The sequence below is a fragment of the Rhopilema esculentum genome, chromosome 4, assembly GCF_057945365.1.
Source record: "Rhopilema esculentum isolate cy_ngs chromosome 4, ASM5794536v1, whole genome shotgun sequence".
NCBI classification, from domain to species: domain Eukaryota; kingdom Metazoa; phylum Cnidaria; class Scyphozoa; order Rhizostomeae; family Rhizostomatidae; genus Rhopilema; species Rhopilema esculentum.
Window position 1 is genome coordinate 1006715 of NC_142818.1, and position 18023 is coordinate 1024737.

An 18023-nucleotide genomic window follows, 5' to 3' on the forward strand; every position below is an offset into this window, starting at 1 on the left:
GGTATCCAGGCCCCGGGTCTCATCGTAACTTATTTCCTTCTTGGAAAAATGTTAACTCATGACTTTTGATTGTAGACCATTGCTTTCGATACATACCAAGGCAAGGCTAACCAAGGACATGATGGAAGTGCTTCTAAATTCCAGTTTACACAAGCATGAGTATTGGGGAAGGTCAAATTTCAATCTGTCAGCAGTGCTTCCAGCCTATGGAATTGTACTCGCAATATGCTTGACAGGGAATTCCGTCGTTTGTGCCACCATATTGAGGAGCAGAAACATGAAAAGTAGATGGTATTACCTCCTTTTTAACCTATCTGTTGCAGATATGGGTTTCGCTATCACAACACCGATACAGTTGGTACAGTTTCTTGATGTTAACCTAGGTAAATACTTCGTCTATATGTTGCTATTCTATTCAGAATGTTATGCAAGATCAGAATGTAAGCATTTGTGTGCACGTAAAAAACTTCTTCTCCTGCTACTGATTGCATTATTTCTCTCTTTTTTGATTTAAATCTTCATCTTCTAAATAAAAACGTCCCCATGCACAAGTTAGCTGATCGCTCCTTGAGGTATAGCTACCTAAAACTGACAAACTTGTCACTTTTTTCATAGGTGATTTTGGCTGCAAATGTGGACTGTTTGTGTTGGACATCTTCCTTGGAACTGCCCTTCTAAGCCTGGCGTTCATTAGTCTTGATCGTTACCATGGTATTTGCAAATCATTTTCAAGCTTTGGATCAGAAAAAGTCAAAGCAAGATTCATAATTCCATTGATCTGGATAGCAGCAGCTGTATCATATTTTCCAATGACTGTGGTATGCAAGAAAAGTAGGCAGCCTGGTAGCTTGGCCTGTGATTGCCACTCTTCATGGCCAGCTCCAAAGTATTACACTGTTTATGCATTCTTTATCACAATTATTATTTACATAGTTCCATTTGTAACTATGCTTGTCTGCTATACAAGAATTTGCAGAAAACTTTGGTGGGGTACAGATATCAACAGCATAATACCTGCAGATGCTGTTGGCTCAAAGAAAAGAAGTATCAAAATGCTTGTAGCTACAACACTTCTGTTTTTTCTCACATGGACACCATACAACATGCTGTATATAGTGAAAAAGTTAAATTTGATTGACCCAAAAACTTTAGGGTAAGCAGGTTTGAAATATTCTTTTATCTTTAAATATGAAATTGATGTTTGATGAATTCTCATCACAAGTGAAATTATGCCAATGCTTTTTGGCTCAGGCCACCACAACAGCATTTCAAAGCAAACAGCCCTTTGAAAAATGCAAATGATTTCAGTGTAGTATTTTCATTGCATTTATCAGTGTTTCAAAGGAGACAGTCTCAAATGATTAAATCTAGTATTTCAAAGGAGCCAAATTCAAAGGACTAGCTGATCACTTAATATGCTAAATTACAGTGCCAAGTTACAAGCACACAACTTGTTACACCATTTACAGTCTGTAATGCAAAATCTAAACAGGGAAATGCTTTCTGCACAACCATTCTCCATGAGTTATTAAGACCTTCATTGCCTTCCCCAGAGGTCACATTCACTGAAGATAAAAAGCATCAATTTAATGAAACTTTAATGTTTTCCTTTTTATTTTCAAAGTTGGCAAATTTTTCAAACAAGAACATCTAACATGATGTTTTATATTTTCTTTATTACAGAGCACAACACTGTACATGTTTATTAATATTGTAAACAATTGGAAATAAGTGAAATGACACCAGCCACTGGGCAATTCAAAATCTAGGCCACACACTTTGCGCTGTCAGGAAACACCCTTTTACCAACAGGGAACACTAATTTTGCCCAATGAGAACGGCCATGACTTAACATTTGGCTACATAATGGGAGTTTCAAAATCAAAAGACAAGATCATTTCTTCCAAAAAGTGGGGCAGGGACATGTCTCTGCTGTTGAAATCAACAGTCTCTTTGGCTGTCTAACTTTTTCTGTCATCAAAGGTCTCAATATATTGCTTTGAACTTAAGTTTGCATAAATTATCCTTTAAATGAATTCTCTTGCCCTTTTTCTTAAGGCAAGGTATTCACAAAATATGAAATGTTTTTTGCAATTCTGAAATTTACCAGCCTTTCTACACATCGTAGTGTTTTAAACAGCTCTACCTATACAGCATTGAGCACTTAATGATAGACAGGTGAAGTACTAATTTTCATCAGCTCTGTATCTACACTTACATATTTTTGGGTTGAAGTGCAATCAAAGTGTTCAAAATTTCTATTTTTTGAAAATTATATTGCTCAATATATTTGAAACAATACATGAGCATTCAAATAATATATTTTTTGACAGGAAAATCTTCTTGGCCAGTCAAATTTGTGGCTTTGCCAACTCTGCTGTCAATCCATTTGTTTACTGCATTTTCAGCAAGAGCTTTAGAGTTGGGTTCAAAAACATTTTTGCTTGTCGAAAACGAAGGCATCAGGATAGCAGCTTTAACACACAAAAACCATTCAAAGACACAAACAATGACTCAAAACGAAATGAGACAAGAACATCATCTGATACTGGGTATGGTAGTATCAGCATATTAAAGGAAATTGAGTAATAAGTACTTTTTTAATTGGTTTTATTATCAGTATCAAAATGTCAGTAGCTTCAATTCTGCTTGGAAAATCTACTGTGTCTTATTTATTAGAAATGGGTAATTTCAATAGAATTACTATTATTATTATTTTTATTAGAATTTGGGTAGATTTGGTTGCTATCAGTATGGGTAATTTTGTGACATTAAGTTGTTTATTTTTGCTGCTTATTCATAATAAAAAAACACTTTGCTTCACATTAGAATCTGTTCTCATGCTTCTATGCAATTTTTTAACTATTTGAATTCACACTTACAAGCATCAGGATGGTTGATATCATTATTTACAGAGGGAACATCCCTCTTTTTTGCAATGATGTTTAACATTTTTCTTTAAAAGGCAGACCAGTTCAGTTTATTCATTCATTTAAAATTCCACTACATACAAATACATATCTTCTGTACAAAAGATTAAATAACTTGTACCGATTTGAATAACTACATGACAAAAGTAAAGAAATATTTATGACACTAGAAGATTTGTATGAAGGTGAATCAAAAAGAAGGGACTAAGGTATCTTTTTTAACATAATACTAATGTGATATGTTTACAATTTGTTTATTTGCTTACCTATTTAAGTGTGAAAAGTAACTGCTGTGGTTCCTGATATAAGGAAAAAACTACTCTGACTTGGATTTATTTTGTATTTTTTCTGTTTTTGTGCATTTAGCAATAATTCGACTGAAGCTCCATAAGTAGAACAAGATCATAAGTCTTAATGGACCCATCAGAAGTACCTAAAATTGAAGAATGTAATCAATTATTTATAATTAGTTCATGCTATTTAACATTTACTTATCAGATCTGCAACAACAAAAAACTGCAAATTTTGCTTGGAGTCTGCGGGCAGGCTAGCAAAATAAGCTTAATAGAAAAATATTTTTAATATTATTTGTTGTTACATAGATTATTACGATAAATCTACATATAAATATTTTGTTTTCTTTTCTTATTCATTCTGAAATTTGGACAATTTTCTACTCATTTGCAATATAAAAAACAGCCAATGGTGTATATTTGCCCCTCAGTGGCATAAAGGTTGATAGGGATTGATGCTTTTTTCATTATATAATATTCTGATTTCTATCATGAAAGAAGTTAACTTCACTTAATTAAGAAGTGAAAGAGTCAGGTAACATACTTGAACAAGAACTTCCCCAAGGGAGGATGGTGGGGCAGCACCACAAGTTAGTGTATTCATGGCAAATCCATCAACACCACACCAAATTAAGTATTGACGATTCTATAAGAAAAAGTTAAAGCGATTAGGGTCATTATTTCAGAACTGAATAGACATATATTTTTTAAACAAAGAGTGGTTTAGGTCTGGGCTACAAAAGGGGACAATCTTTGTTGAGTAGGCATATAGGAAACCTTAAAGTTTTAAATACCTTTTTTCATTTCTACATATATTGAAATTTAATTTCAATACCGTCAATCTAATTCATCAATTATGTTTTTATTAATGGAAAATTCCCAAACATATTAAAAAACCCAAACATAAAACTGGATGAATATCTCTGCAAATTGTTGGGAAATAAAATCTGATTTTATTTTGCGCACAAAGGGAGTTTCTCAGAATTGCTCAACTTTCGGTAGTCATAAGAAGAACAGTCTTTATAGCTTGTTGTTTAATTTTTTAAAAACGACTCTCAAAAAAGCAAATGATTAAAACTTGAAACTTCCCCTGCACATACACAAAACAATCACACTTCATCCTCACATCAAAAACAATAACACTCATAAACAACAACGCACAATAATTCCTTTACAAATTGTTGTAAAGATGATGAGATTTCAAATAATTCTTATTAGCTTAAATTACAGTTAGAAAGTTGAATAACTTACAAAAAGTAAAAAAGTGTCAATTTATTCAAATACCAGATGATGCTCTTTTATAAAAAGCTTATATGGAAAGTGATCAAAATCAGGATTTGAGAAAATATACTGAAGGAAAACTGAAGTGTCACACAATGCCATTATTTTCATCTTAATCTGGAAAGAAAATATTGTAAAGCACTAAATGTTTAAATCATATTTACATTGACTCCTTTGATGATAATTTCCGCCACCTCATCAGGTGTAAAAAGGCCAGCTGTTTCTGAGATAAGCTTTGTGGCTTCAGGCTTAAAAAATGAAAGCAAATGAAAGCATAGAACTGAAATTTAATAAGGGCTAAAGCTATGCTACTCACAGGAAATGGAAAATTGGCTAAGCTAAATTGTATTATATAGGACAAGCATTTGCTGATAGGTTATCCTGTATCAAAATTTGTTTTATTGCTATCATCATTATTATTTCTTTTACGGGGAGTTCACCGGACCATACAACTTCTTGATTTTAGAAAACTTCCTTTTCTTCAAGTTGGTTGATGTGTAGCGAATTTCACATAGCAATTTAGGCAATACAGGATAAGATTATTCGTAGATAGATGTGAAACTTGAATCGAAAAGGGGTGTAAATAAATAGATGCAAACCATCTTATTCATAAAATTTTACACAAACAGCTAAATACAAACTTTGGACTCATTCTCGTTTTCAAAACCAGGTGTATCTGTGTCTGGTGGAAATGCTACAGAAACCCCAATATTGTGTGGCTTGAGCTGAGTAAGAATTGACATAATTAAGAAATAGTAGTCTTTATACAATAGAAATAATGCTAGGACTCTCCAAAAGCAATAATTTCTGAAAGAGTAAAAATACATTTACAACAACATTTCTGACAAATATTTTGCATAAATATTCTTTGGCTAACTTTTAAAATATATGAAAATTATTTAAGTAGGAAATCTTTTGTTTTTTAAAAATTTCAGAATCCAAAATGAAAATCAATACAGCCTTTTTCCTGAATGTTCTGAAATGCTGTTCTGCATTTGAAGATCCTATCTCAATGCACACCCAAAAAAGACTTGAGCCCCATAGCTGAGTTTTGATAGCTCCTATAAAGTTTGTAACTAAAAATGGGATTTAATATTTAGATGCAAATTGGGGGTATTGGGAATATGCTCAATCTTTGCTGTTTTGTTATTAAACACACACAAATTGTTTCATTGCAAAATTTTGAGAATTGGTCAGATAAATTATTTTTAATTTTTTTGTCATTCATTTGCTTCTTCAATCTTCCTATTGTTATAAGCAGCCCCAAATTATCAATTGGAGGGGTGTTAAGAAACAAGAAAATATCACTTGATAAGAACTGGATACACTTTTTTTAAAGTTGTTGCATTCATTTTATTCTTTATTTGAATGGCATTCACATTCTTAATTCTTCAATATTTGCTTTCCGGCCATTTAACAGTATTTTGTATGAAAAAAGTTGGAATAAGTTAGAATTTATTGGAAATTTGCAAATTTGCAAGGAACTAGCTCTACAAGAAATTATCTGCTTGTTGTTTTCAGCATTTGCTGATTCATGTTAAATATTGTTGATAAAAAAACACTAAAAAATAAGAAACCAAAAAAAATGAAAAAAGACAGTCATTACCATATTGTTAGTCAAAAAAAGGGCCAGGGGGAGAACATGCTATCTGGCCTGAACTGGATATAGAAATAGCTTCAAATTAGCCATTCTCAGAATGAAAATATGAAAGTAACTTTGTCTGATCAGTTTAAACATGTTTTGTCTTTTTGTCTCTCCTCCTGATGCATGATAAAATTTGAACTGGGCATGGGAAAAACATTGGAAGTGTATGTTTTGCAATAGAAGGATTTCTCCTTTTCTTTACATTTCCACAAGCAATATAATATGCACATGGAGATGCCTGATAAAGTGGGTATATTTCATAAAATAGTTCTTTAGTTTAAGCATACCTCAGAAGCCAAAGATTCTGCAAACCCTCTCACAGCAAACTTAGATGCTGAATAAGCAGTGTATCCATACAACCCTAGCTAAAATGGAATGGACAAGATTTTGTTTTTAAAACGACAGCTAACTATTTCTAGGTAGCAGTTAATGGGTCTATAGGAGGTATGCTGGTCAGGCCTTGCTAAAGCGCGCAATCAGTACTCGCAGGCAAACTGTGCTGATTAAATTGTATCTGCAAATACATCTGAAAAAGCGGACTTTTTCAAAGTTTTCAATTGTTTAAGAGTTTGGGGAAAAATTCAGCTACAAGTTTTACCATGTTAATTTTAAGCTCTACCGCTTTGTGAAAGTAATTTATGTAGCAAAAAAAGAGTAAAAGATTTTCCTAACAGCAAGACAAGATGTTCAGCTATCTTGTTTTGATTATTTATTCTGTTCGAGTTGCTGCAGCAAGCTATTGGTTGAATCAGTCATTGATTGAAGGCTTCTGTTTAAAAAAATTCAGGACAAGCTACAAATCTGGGTGGAGTGTGCAAGAGATGGGAATTGTGATTGCTGTTAATGATCCAAATATTTAAAAAGCTGAAAGTATCCTTAATCATAGTATCAAACAATATAAAGCAATATAAACGACTGCCATTTTCGCTGCTAGAAGAAAATTAAGGACACAATCGCTGCAAATGTTTCCTTTTTGTCACAAGCTGAAGTTTGTTTAAATTCTATAATGCTATTATTGTTGATAAAACAATCTTCGTTCTATATATAGTAATTTTCTGCTAAAGTAGCTCTTTGAAAATTTACTGGTCTTTGCATCATTAAACCTTACTTTATGTCTCTTATTTTAAACAATTTTATATCCTATGCATTACATATGAAAAAACCTTGCAGGCACCTTTTGCAAAACAGTTTGTGCTTGCAGGCACAAAATGTTTTTAGGGAGGTCTGATGCTGGTTGCCAGTATGATTATCTCATAACATGATGTCTGCCTGGTTCAATCTACTTTCTTATGGAAAAATTTAAATTAATTTCTTCTGAAATTGAGTCATCATAATTAAAGATAATAACCCCGAGAGACAAAATTCATGCCCCGATTTTGTACATTTAGAGAAAGCTCGGAAAAAATAAAACAACTTAACAGAAAGAAAAAACAATATAAAAAGAAAGAACACAGGACCTTAACAGCATTTGCTTGCCCATCTCATGCACAATTTCGGCTCTCTTTTCCACTCAATACATCACATACTGTTCAATTATCTTTATGTGTATTTTGAAAAACAACAATTAAAAACACATACATACCTGTCCTCCTATAGATGAAACAAAAACTATGTGCCCTTGTTCCATTTTTTTCATATCATCTATAACACATTTTGTCATATGCACACCTCCAAAGAAATTTGTATCCATCATGAGCTAAAATACGAAAATAAAATGTTCAAATAACTGCAGGGAAAATAGAGACAGAAAATAGGCAGGATGTCTTACAAGTTGATAATTCTGAAACATAAATCACCAATTGTGTACTTACTTTGAAATCTTCAGAATCTGTATTTTCAAAAGTTCCACAATAAGCAAATCCAGCACAGTTGATAAGTATGTTCACACTACCATTACACTCTTGTGCCTGTAAAAGATAGAAAATTTGAGAAAATCAGTCAGTAACTATGGTATTCTCAGGGGCCCCAACCCTGGAGGAGCTGCAGGGGCTCTTCCAGGAGGGGCAGAGGGGGCAAGCAGTGCCCTTAAATATTAACTCCTAAGAAAAGATTATAGAATCTTGTTGATAATTGATTAGTTTAGCCATTCTCATTATGTTGATATCCATTAGAAATTAAAATTAAAAATAGAAAAATCTCCTTTTTTCTGTCAGTCTTTGGTAACAGAAAATTCTCTTTCAGCAGACGATTGTAAACTCTAAAAACCAGCGGCGTCTTATAAGATATTGGCTTTTTTGACCATGTCAGGACAAGAATATTACATTTATTTTATGCCTCAATATAAGAAACACACTGCAGTAAACAATTATTTGATTTATTTTTTTCTTGTGATTATTATTTTCCTTTTTGCATTTTCAATGATTCTGTAACCATGGAGTATTGAGACTAAGTGGACAATCAAAGATTTACAACCAGTCTATTTATATTTCATTGTAACCCCACCCCTCCCCCATCCTCACAAGTACTCTGTTATGGTAGTGAAAGAAAATTCTACTATTTGCCCTAAGCACCAACATTGCCCCTCCTTCCTTAATCTTGTGCGGGTGTCCCTGGGTATTCCGACAAGAAATATTTAAGAAGCCGTTCAAATATTAGAACTATATTTCAAACGGTATAAAGGGCATGCTAAACTTCAAAGAAAAGAGGATTTGAAACAGTTCCTTTAAAAAAATGTGGTACAAAAAATGCATGATTTATTACCTCTTTGTATGCATTTCTTATGTAAAGTAGATCTTTGGTCAGATCAACAGATACAATGCAAACCTAAAGAAAACAGACTTTGAAGAATTATACAAAACAGTGCCTTGAGATGTTCATTTACCAATGTACAAGATTCAAAATTCAATTCTTTGTAAAAGAATTCAGATTGAAAAATGCCTATCAACACAAAAGTGGATAACAAAATCCTCGCCCCCTTTCTTCACATGTCAACACTCTTGCTTGATATATTTGGAATTATAATTGTAAAAGAAATGGAAAAATGAAAAATGTCTTGAGAAAATTGACAAACAGGTGCTAAAAAGAAACTGTTTTGAAAATGACCAAAATGTAGGCAGCCACTAAATTATCAGGAAAAAACTTTCACTCTGGTGGGTGATATGTCAAAGACCTACTAGCACAATATTCTATATAAAATACATATCATATATACATTCATACATTTTACAATAAATATAAATTGATGAAGGACAAAAACATGAAAATTTGAAGTTATAAATCATTTGAGTTGCAGTTAACAAATTGATTTTTATAACTATTTGACCAATAAACTGATTTTTGGGACTGTTTCTTCCAGGGAAACAGCTTACTGTTAAATATTTGTATGATATGATACAACTAATTCATTGTCTATTTAGACAGTTCAGGGTACTCACAAAACGAATTCATCCCACGGTTATGGAGCAAGGTAAAATTTATACATAAAAACAAGTCTTTACAGCCAGCTTTGCTTAATCTGACAAAAAAACCGACTATTCCTTGTAATAAAAACTAAAATAGTTTTTATTAAGTTTAGTTCTCTTGCATCAAAGCCAGCCTCTGCTTCTTTTGATTTGAAATTATCTAGACTTTCCTTATCATTATATGGATTAGAAACTACTTTGATTACTAACCTTTTGGCTTTTTTTCACTTTTTCTTTCTCTAAAACCATGGCAGCCTGAGCCAATTTAATCTGAGAATAAGAAAAGATGAAATAACAAATATGTATAAGATTAAGTTATAATGAATTTTGAAAAACTCACATTCAGCTATCAGGCATTGGTCTGGAAACTTAACCCTAGTAAAAGAAATGTAACCCTAGGTGTTTGCTTGAAAGCCAGGCCCCCTCTCAAACCTCACCTACTGCATACACCAGACTATTTACCTCATTTTTCAAACACTATCATTTTCATTATAATAACAATTCAGAATATGACTAAGACATGAAAGAAAATGGTACCCTTGTGAAACTTGAAACAAGTGACTGCAAGAAAGGTTTGGGAGATAACATTGACAAAGATCTCAAGTTCAGCAAACATGCTGAGGTAGCTTTAAACAAAGCTAACAGAATAATGGGGATGACAAAAGGCTCATTCATCTACATTGATAAAGAAATATTCAATTGCCTATTCAAAAGCCTGGTAAGACCGCACCTTGAATTTGGCAATGTAGTATGGTCTCTGTGGTTCAAAAAAGATATTAAAACGATTGAGAATCTTCAGAAAAGAGATTGTAAAGTTGTCACAGGTCTGAGAAACCTTTAATCAAGGAGCCCTTTAAAGAACTAAAGTTACCTCCTTTTGTTTACAGAAGACTAAGGGGAGACCTTATTGAAGTATACAAGTACACACACAATTGTAACGATGCTAGGGGCTTGTGTGATTTACAAGAAGATGATAGAGCAAGCAGTAATGATTTCAAGATTAAAAAACAGGGATGCCGTAGGGATGTTGCAAAAATAATTTTCAGTCTGAGGATTACTGGCATTTGGAATGAATTACCAAACAGCATAGTCAAATCAGGCCTTGCTCTAAGTAAAATGAAGGTACTCCATAAAAAGAGCCCCTTAGAAACTCTAGGCGCTCTATTTCGCACCTCTAAGTAGATTTCCTTGAGAGCATCCTTCAAGAGCTTTAGGAGATCGAGAGCTTTAGGAGATCGAGAGCTTCATATCGAAAGCTTCGGAAGAATGTTAAATATGAAATTCAACGGTGATACCAGAAAGCACCATAATATGAAATAACAAAACATGAAAACAAACACTATGTTCATATAAATATAGAAATATAATAGAACAAAGTCGTCGCAAAATTGTTCAGATTTTTCTAGATATGTAAGTTGCCATCATTCGATGAGCTTTTATCAGTGTCAGTATCACTAGTTATGTTCAGCTTCACATATTGCTTCATCAAAGCGCATGTCTTTAAATCGAACATTTAACTTTGTTTCCTTTTTTCATGTTATCCATTCTATAAGAAACGCTAGAACATCTACTACTCGCAAAAGCTAATGAAAAGCAATGCGATAAGTTATTGAGAAAAACAGGAAAATAATATATACTACAAAAGAAGATTAACGCTTGCTCGAAAATCAAATAAATCTGCCGGAGAATACGCTTGATCGCCTGTGTCCTTTATGGTTATTAGAGGGTTATTAAATAATAAATGATATCGAAAACCCAACATTGAATTTGCTGAATTTTTTCTCAAGGGGTAATCTTACGCAAATCATAATATTGCGGTCTGTTGGGAAGATTGTTTAATATGCTTGATCAAGTTGATTCAACAAATTCCAAAAATTTATTTTGCTCCATGTTAATATTGTTTTTACCTTTTGAGGGGCTCTATAAATCGCTCTCCAAGGCTTTTTTTGGGTGCACTCTAGGCGCTCGGGCTCGATCGAGCGCCTTTCCGGGCAAGGCCTGGTCAAATGCAAGTCCACTGTGTTTTTTTAAAATGAAAATTGATAATTTGTTCGGGGACACTAAGTACTTAATGGATACAGCAGAAATGATTTCAAAAATCTGAGCATCATGTGAATTAAGAGAAGAGAGGATGTTCCAGAAAAACGTCAAAGTCACTTATTGTGCATGGCCTCATATGTTTTCAATTTGAATATTTCAAGTGCAGAAAGAAATTAACAATAAGCAGTACTTATTCAGTTTATTCATACACAGATAAATTCTCATTAAAACTGTTCAACATTTCATGAACAGCATAACTGAGTAAAAATTGTTAAAGTCAGAAAATGGGTGCCATTAAAAACATTACAGTACAGAAACTTCACTGTGCTGCTAAGTTGCAGAGGAAATTGCTAAAGTCTGATTAGTGCAGTGTATCTGGCTCCATGCTCATGATTGCAAGGGGCAGGAACAGGCCTCTCCGTGAGCATTTTAGCGGGCACGTGCTCAAACGCGCGCCTCGCCTTGCTAAGGTGTGCGTTTTATCAAAAAAATATATTAACGTCAAAGTAGGCAAAAACGGCATGTTTTCGCATGTAAATACTTTTTATCTAGAAATATCTAAAAAAACTACTTAATAGAGCACTAAAAGCAAAAAAAACACATTATTGTTGCAGTTTGTCAATGTCCAGCTCAAATTCCGATGAAGAATCGGAGTCAGAAGAAGTGGAAAAATCAAAATTTGTTCTATTGACGTACGATTCAATTGCTTTCCTGGCACTTCCTTTACAAAGAGGATTTGATAAAATAACGCTTTTGTGTTTTGAGCAAACTTTACACCAAATCGAAACCATCTTGTCTTCCAATTTCATTTTTCGGTCTTTGATCCGCTAACTTCGTCCTTGCGAGACTTGCGAAAGCAGATAGCTCTATGGCTTGACCCTTTGAATTACTGGCCATTTAAAAAACTTATAACAATCAGGAATGGCAATGACAGTTTATTGGTTATTGACCGTATGTTTGCTTTCACTTGGCAATAACAATTTCCTCGAAAGAGGGATTAAAAGAAGCAACCGTTTATTTAGATATCAATCGATTTTGAATCTGCAAGGCTCTTTGTAGAAAAATTGTTCAAAACCAAAACACAAGGAGCGCGATTTAAAGAGTTCTTATAAACCAGGCGCGTGATTTATTGCGCGTCTCGACAACGACAGGAGCGTGCCAAGGTGCGCGCGTGTGATCGCGCGCCTTAAACGAAGAGGCCTGGGCAGGAAGCATAGGGGCAGGAAGCATAGGGGCTAGAAGCATAGTGGCAGGGGGGCAGCCTCTCAAATGTCCACTAATCAGGCAAAATATATTGAACTTTCAAGAGTTCATGTGAAGTTAAGCCCCTGCCTTTATCCAGTTGGGTGCATACATATTATTTAGGACATTCCTATCAATAACTTCAAATTGGAATGGTTGAAAACTACAAACAACAGAAGGAAGAATTGAAAAATGTCTAACAGGATGTCTTAAACTTGTCTCTTTGGTTAAGATTAGAGTCAGTAAAATTAAATTCATTGTCCCACTTATTCAGCTTGGTCTCTGCTCATTTTTAAATTTTTTAACAATTTGAGCATTAGTAGGTTCAAAAGATTAAAAAGATATTTGACATCTAAGAAAACTAATGTGTAACTTCGCAAATCAGGTTATATTGATTAAGAGTCTTAGCAGATGCTAACCAGGCATACTGCTTGACAGTTGTTGCTGACTTTTTTTCAAGTAGATCCCTTTGGTAGTCAGATGTTGTTGAAATTTTTTCATTTTTCAATTTTTGCCTTTCGGTTTTTTAGAGAATAGCATAATAACTGCCTAAGCACATACCTTGTTTCTTGCAACAATAGTAACATCGGCACCTTTTGATAAATACAACTTTGCCAGTGCAAGACCAATGCCACTACTACCACCAGTAATCTGCATGTATTGAAAAAATTGATCAAAAAGAAATTCAGCACACTACAACCACAGTCGTAGAAGGTACATATTATATTACCCCAGACAACATCATCACATTAATTAAAGATTAGACAAGATGAAACTTTTCGATGTATCAAACATTTTGACATTTTAATGAAAAAACATTTTGGAAACAAGTAGATCCAGTTTCAGTGAAAAGGGTTTGAATGTAAATATTCTTAAATGTGTCTTTTTGTTGCTTTTCTTGAAAAAATTGGATTAGTCTTTTGAAAATATTTGAATGACAAAGTTAGGCTGTTGAAGTATTCTATCTGTCTTCACTTGAGTTATTTAGTATCTGGTTTATGGCAGATTTTAATGATCGTCACATGAACTAGGCAAAAGATGAGACAAGATGAACCTTTTCAATCTTGAAAAACAATATGCAAACAATAAGAGCCAGTTTCAGCAAAAAGGCTTGTTTCCAAAAACCCTTAAATGTGTCTTTTTGCTGCTGTTCTTTAAAAGAATATTAAGGGTGTTTAAAAATATTGGAATTTTAAAGTTGAACTGTTGAAGAAATCTTAGCTTTCTCTACTTTTGAGTTATTTATTATCTGGTTAGGGGAAATGGTAGATTTTAATAAGAACATGAAGACATGCACTACAAAATTCTTAGGCGCAGTGCAGGTGTGCACAATATATACTTTGAGGTGCGGCAAATCTTCGGCGCTTCAGGTGCACCAGGCAAAAGGTTTGTTGCACACCCATTTATCCTGCCAGTGGAAAGTGTAGACACCTTTCTGTTTTTCTAACTGGCTGTGCAAAAAACCCCTAGTTAAAACACTGTTCATTTAACGTTATAATTTATTTGGTTTTTAAGCCTTGGCCTTTAGTTCGCAGGAGTTAGGACATGTATTGAAGAATAAAAAATACTTCTTTCTAACATAAAAAGAAGCACGCGTTTCGATTGATACCTACTATAAAAGAATTCAAATGAAAAAATGAAAATAAAAAGAACTTACCATAACATGACTGTTTTCCACTACTATGTTGCTCTTTACTTTTATACATGAAATTATCCAGTCTAACACAGAAAACATACAAATTGCGATCAGGACACAAATCAAGACAAAAAGCAACATATTTAACTTAAAATTTTAGACAGGATAACCAATTGTCTGTTTTTGCAACTTAGGCCTAGTGATCCTATCCTGTTTCTGGATTTTAGCAGCCTCTTAACCACAGCTAAAAACGAGGCAGGTTCGTCCATTCCCAAACTCAAACTCAAACGACATCAAAACATGGACAGGGAACTTGACGTACTTTCTAATTATAGAGCTATTAATAATAAGCTTAAAAAGCGGTTACTAAAGAAACCTAATTTTGCTGAAGCTAGTGATCAATTTGGAACTCTCACTAGGGTCTTGAAGCAGCAGGAGTGCTTGCAATATGCAGGATTCTGCTGTATAGCCAAGGCGCACTGCCAAAACGCATTGAACAATCCTGTGGCTGAGACAGAAGCTTTGGTAGAAGCAGCCAGGCTGTTCTTCAAAGCTGAGAAAGAGAATGTCGATGTTAAGTGTCCTGCATTTGAAGAACATTTAACAGAGGCTACCCACTGTTTCAATCAAGCGATAAAGATTTACAAGCGGGAAGGACATCTTGCCTTAGCTGCAATGATTTCCTTGGAGGTTGGCAATAAGCTCAGAGAAGTTGGGAAAATTCAAGAGGCATGTGATCACTTTATAAGAGCTGCAGAAATTCAAAGATCTTACAGTATTATTGATTACCTACATTCCACAAGAGAAGGCATCACATGCCGTATCATGACTGGAGATTATCACTCTGCACTGAAAATGCTTTCTGAACTTTCAACAATAATTGAAGCTTATGAGAAGAAAGAACCTTTCATACTTGTTTCTCAAAGAGAATTCATATGCAGTTGTGAGATTGATAAAGTTTTCTTGCTATTGCTGCTCCAGTCATCACCCCAGCAACTTAGTAGTGCCTATGGCAAGGTGATGGAGAAATATATTTGGGAAAATCTTGAAGATTCAAGGCCAGCATGGCTTCAGGAAGAACTGTTCCAATTGTTGCAGTCTTTGATTATGGCTGTACAAGAAAAAGACACTGAGCTTCTAAAGGAGCTTGAAAATGACTTATTTCCGTTTCTCAAGGGGTGGCAGTGCCAAATTTATTTTGACTTAATCAATAGCTTGAATCAGGTCGATTAGAAAAACATAGTTCTTATTCTTAATTTTGTATTGTTATGTAATGAAATGAAAATATACCTAATGTATGTATTTAGACAGATTGAGGTTTAGTCCTACCTTTTGGCTCAAGTTTGATTGGGTTCTCTTGGTAAGTCCTTCAAAATATTCTGTGAATGTCTATTATCTATACCTCTACTCACAATAATCTATACTTATAATGCTTTCTAAGAGTAGCAAGAGAAATTGACTGCAAACAATTTTTCTGAAAAGTTTGCCCCTGAACAACAATTTCTTACTCTCTCCAATTGTCTTCTTGGTGCTAAAACTTTGAGTTACTGTAAAAGGTGGAAATTTGAGGAAAAACTTTATTTCAAGAAAATTACCTGGAGATAAGTTTTAAACCATGAGTTCTATGCTGAAATCTGAGAACAGGGCAACTGTCCTCAATATATTTATGACAATTGATGATCCAACTCTCTCTAATCTTTGGCCCAAAAGCTCTTATCTTTTGCTGTTGTGTGTCAGACACCTGGGATATTCATCTACAGACACCCCCAAAACCATTTTAACCCCCCCCCCCCACCCTCTTTATAGACATAACAGAAAAGCTACCAAGCATGTTTTGCTGCCGAAACTTCATAGAAATGTGCAAGCCCTGCAAGAGATTACAGCGAAAATTATATCCAACAATGAATATTTTCGGTGACGTCACATGTTGGTGCTCTATTCTTCGTTTTCGTAAGGCGATTCCCTGATAAGCTAAAAAAATGCCAAAGTATGGAAATTATTAGCTCATCTCAGTTCTTCCAGTTATCGATAGAATTTTTGAAATTTTGTTTAAAATCAGATTAGTGATTTAAACAAGAAAATTCTTGGAAAGAAATAGCAAAATTTTCAATTTCAATATTGTCTTGATAAAAGAAGATCTGCTTCTCTAGTAATTTTGAAGTTTCAATCTCGAAGAATAATAAACGATATTTTAGAATTTATTTTCTCTTGTAGCACATTTCTTTCCTTCAATAAAGAATTTGACGTTGCTAACTGTTAATCATGGCAGACTTATATGTGTTCTTTTTTCTCTCTTGGCTTATTTGATACTTACGTAAGCAGTTGTAATAAACGGAGCTACAGCAAAAAATCTTGATATAAACTTCAATGTTCTACAGAGCCGCACTAGATGATGAATTAATATGGAAAGAACATGTAAACAATTTAGCCTTATGAATTCTAAAAGTATTTGCAGTTTAGAATTCTCTATAATATAAACTGTTTCCAAAATGAGAACTCTTAGAATATTATGTAATTCTTTTATTCAATCCATAGTCATAAGAGAAACTGTTGTCTTAGGATCATGCCCAATCTCATGTCCTTTATGGGATACTTAACTGGGGATGTGCTACCAACCAATTAATCTCTAGAATAAATAACGTAGCTTACGTAACGCGACCAGAAAAACAGACTCCCCACAAGTCATAACACATAGTGGTCCTGTCTTCAAACGTATCTTATTGTTTTGTGTTTGCTACCTAGCTTTCGAAGGTAGTTTTAGGGTACTGAAAAACTATGATTATTGAGCAGTGTCTTGGTCCTTCCTTTCGATGTGACCACACATCGTGATTCCTACGCCTGGAATTACAGAGAGCTGACGACTCTCCTCTCTCTGAGAGAAAGTTGGTCATGGGACTCGTACCACGGACTCTTGCGCGGAGTCAACGACCCTGACCACCAAGCCATCCTCGCTCAAACGTCTGAAACTTCTAATTTTGACAAACTCAAAATGCTTGAAGCAGAATAAACGAATAAAAAATGCTGGAATTGAATAAATAAAAGCATAAAATAAAGTATTTAAGACACAGGAACTTCCCTACGCAAAGATGTTGCATAACTACAGTAAAGGTCAACCCTCCCCTCTTGGCTCCTTTTATCTTGCTTCTCTTACCCCTTGGCCTCTATTACGCTTTTAAACATCTTTCAAATTCAATCTCGGATAAAATTGATGAGACAAAATGCAATTTATGCAATTTCTACTTTATATCGCCCCTGTATATTCGAATCCCTTCTTTTCCCGAATCTCTGTTCGATTAGAAATCTATCACTTGCGCTTCGAAAACTTGCATTCAACATTTAATCGGGAGAAGGGAAAACGTTTTTTTAAGGAAACAGAAAACATAAACTTTTTTAAAAAATCTCGACCATTTTTGTCCGGAATTGTAGCTTGATAATATCCTTCAAAAGAAAAATGTAAAACTTTCTTTAAGAACATAAACTTTGTTACTAGCGTTTGTGTGTTAATTCTGACTACTGATAATTGCTCTTAATTTATTTAGTTCATTAAAAAGTTCT

General features: G+C 34.0%; 3 protein-coding genes across 3 annotated transcripts; 2 read left to right on the forward strand and 1 right to left on the reverse strand.

Moving 5' to 3' along the window:
* Positions 1–4: 4 nt before the first annotated feature.
* Positions 5–3560, forward strand: LOC135690491 (QRFP-like peptide receptor). The gene is made up of 3 exons (XM_065208058.2): positions 5–383; positions 616–1153; positions 2334–3560. The coding sequence occupies exons 1-3, from the start codon at positions 59–61 to the stop codon at positions 2587–2589; spliced, it is 1119 nt and encodes a 372-aa protein (XP_065064130.2). The 5' UTR covers positions 5–58; the 3' UTR covers positions 2590–3560.
* Positions 3143–14707, reverse strand: LOC135690494 (3-ketodihydrosphingosine reductase). The gene is made up of 11 exons (XM_065208060.2): positions 14490–14707; positions 13394–13483; positions 9761–9820; positions 8850–8912; positions 7961–8056; positions 7732–7845; positions 6437–6514; positions 5146–5229; positions 4669–4752; positions 3768–3869; positions 3143–3363 (listed from the first exon to the last, which is right to left on the reverse strand). Exons 1-11 carry the CDS (start codon positions 14607–14609, stop codon positions 3247–3249), a joined length of 1008 nt encoding a protein of 335 aa, XP_065064132.2. The 5' UTR covers positions 14610–14707; the 3' UTR covers positions 3143–3246.
* A 9-nt stretch (positions 14708–14716) lies between these two features.
* Positions 14717–15762, forward strand: LOC135690495 (40-kDa huntingtin-associated protein-like). Its single transcript, XM_065208061.2, has one exon. It carries the CDS (start codon positions 14769–14771, stop codon positions 15699–15701), a length of 933 nt encoding a protein of 310 aa, XP_065064133.1. The 5' UTR covers positions 14717–14768; the 3' UTR covers positions 15702–15762.
* Positions 15763–18023: the final 2261 nt, after the last annotated feature.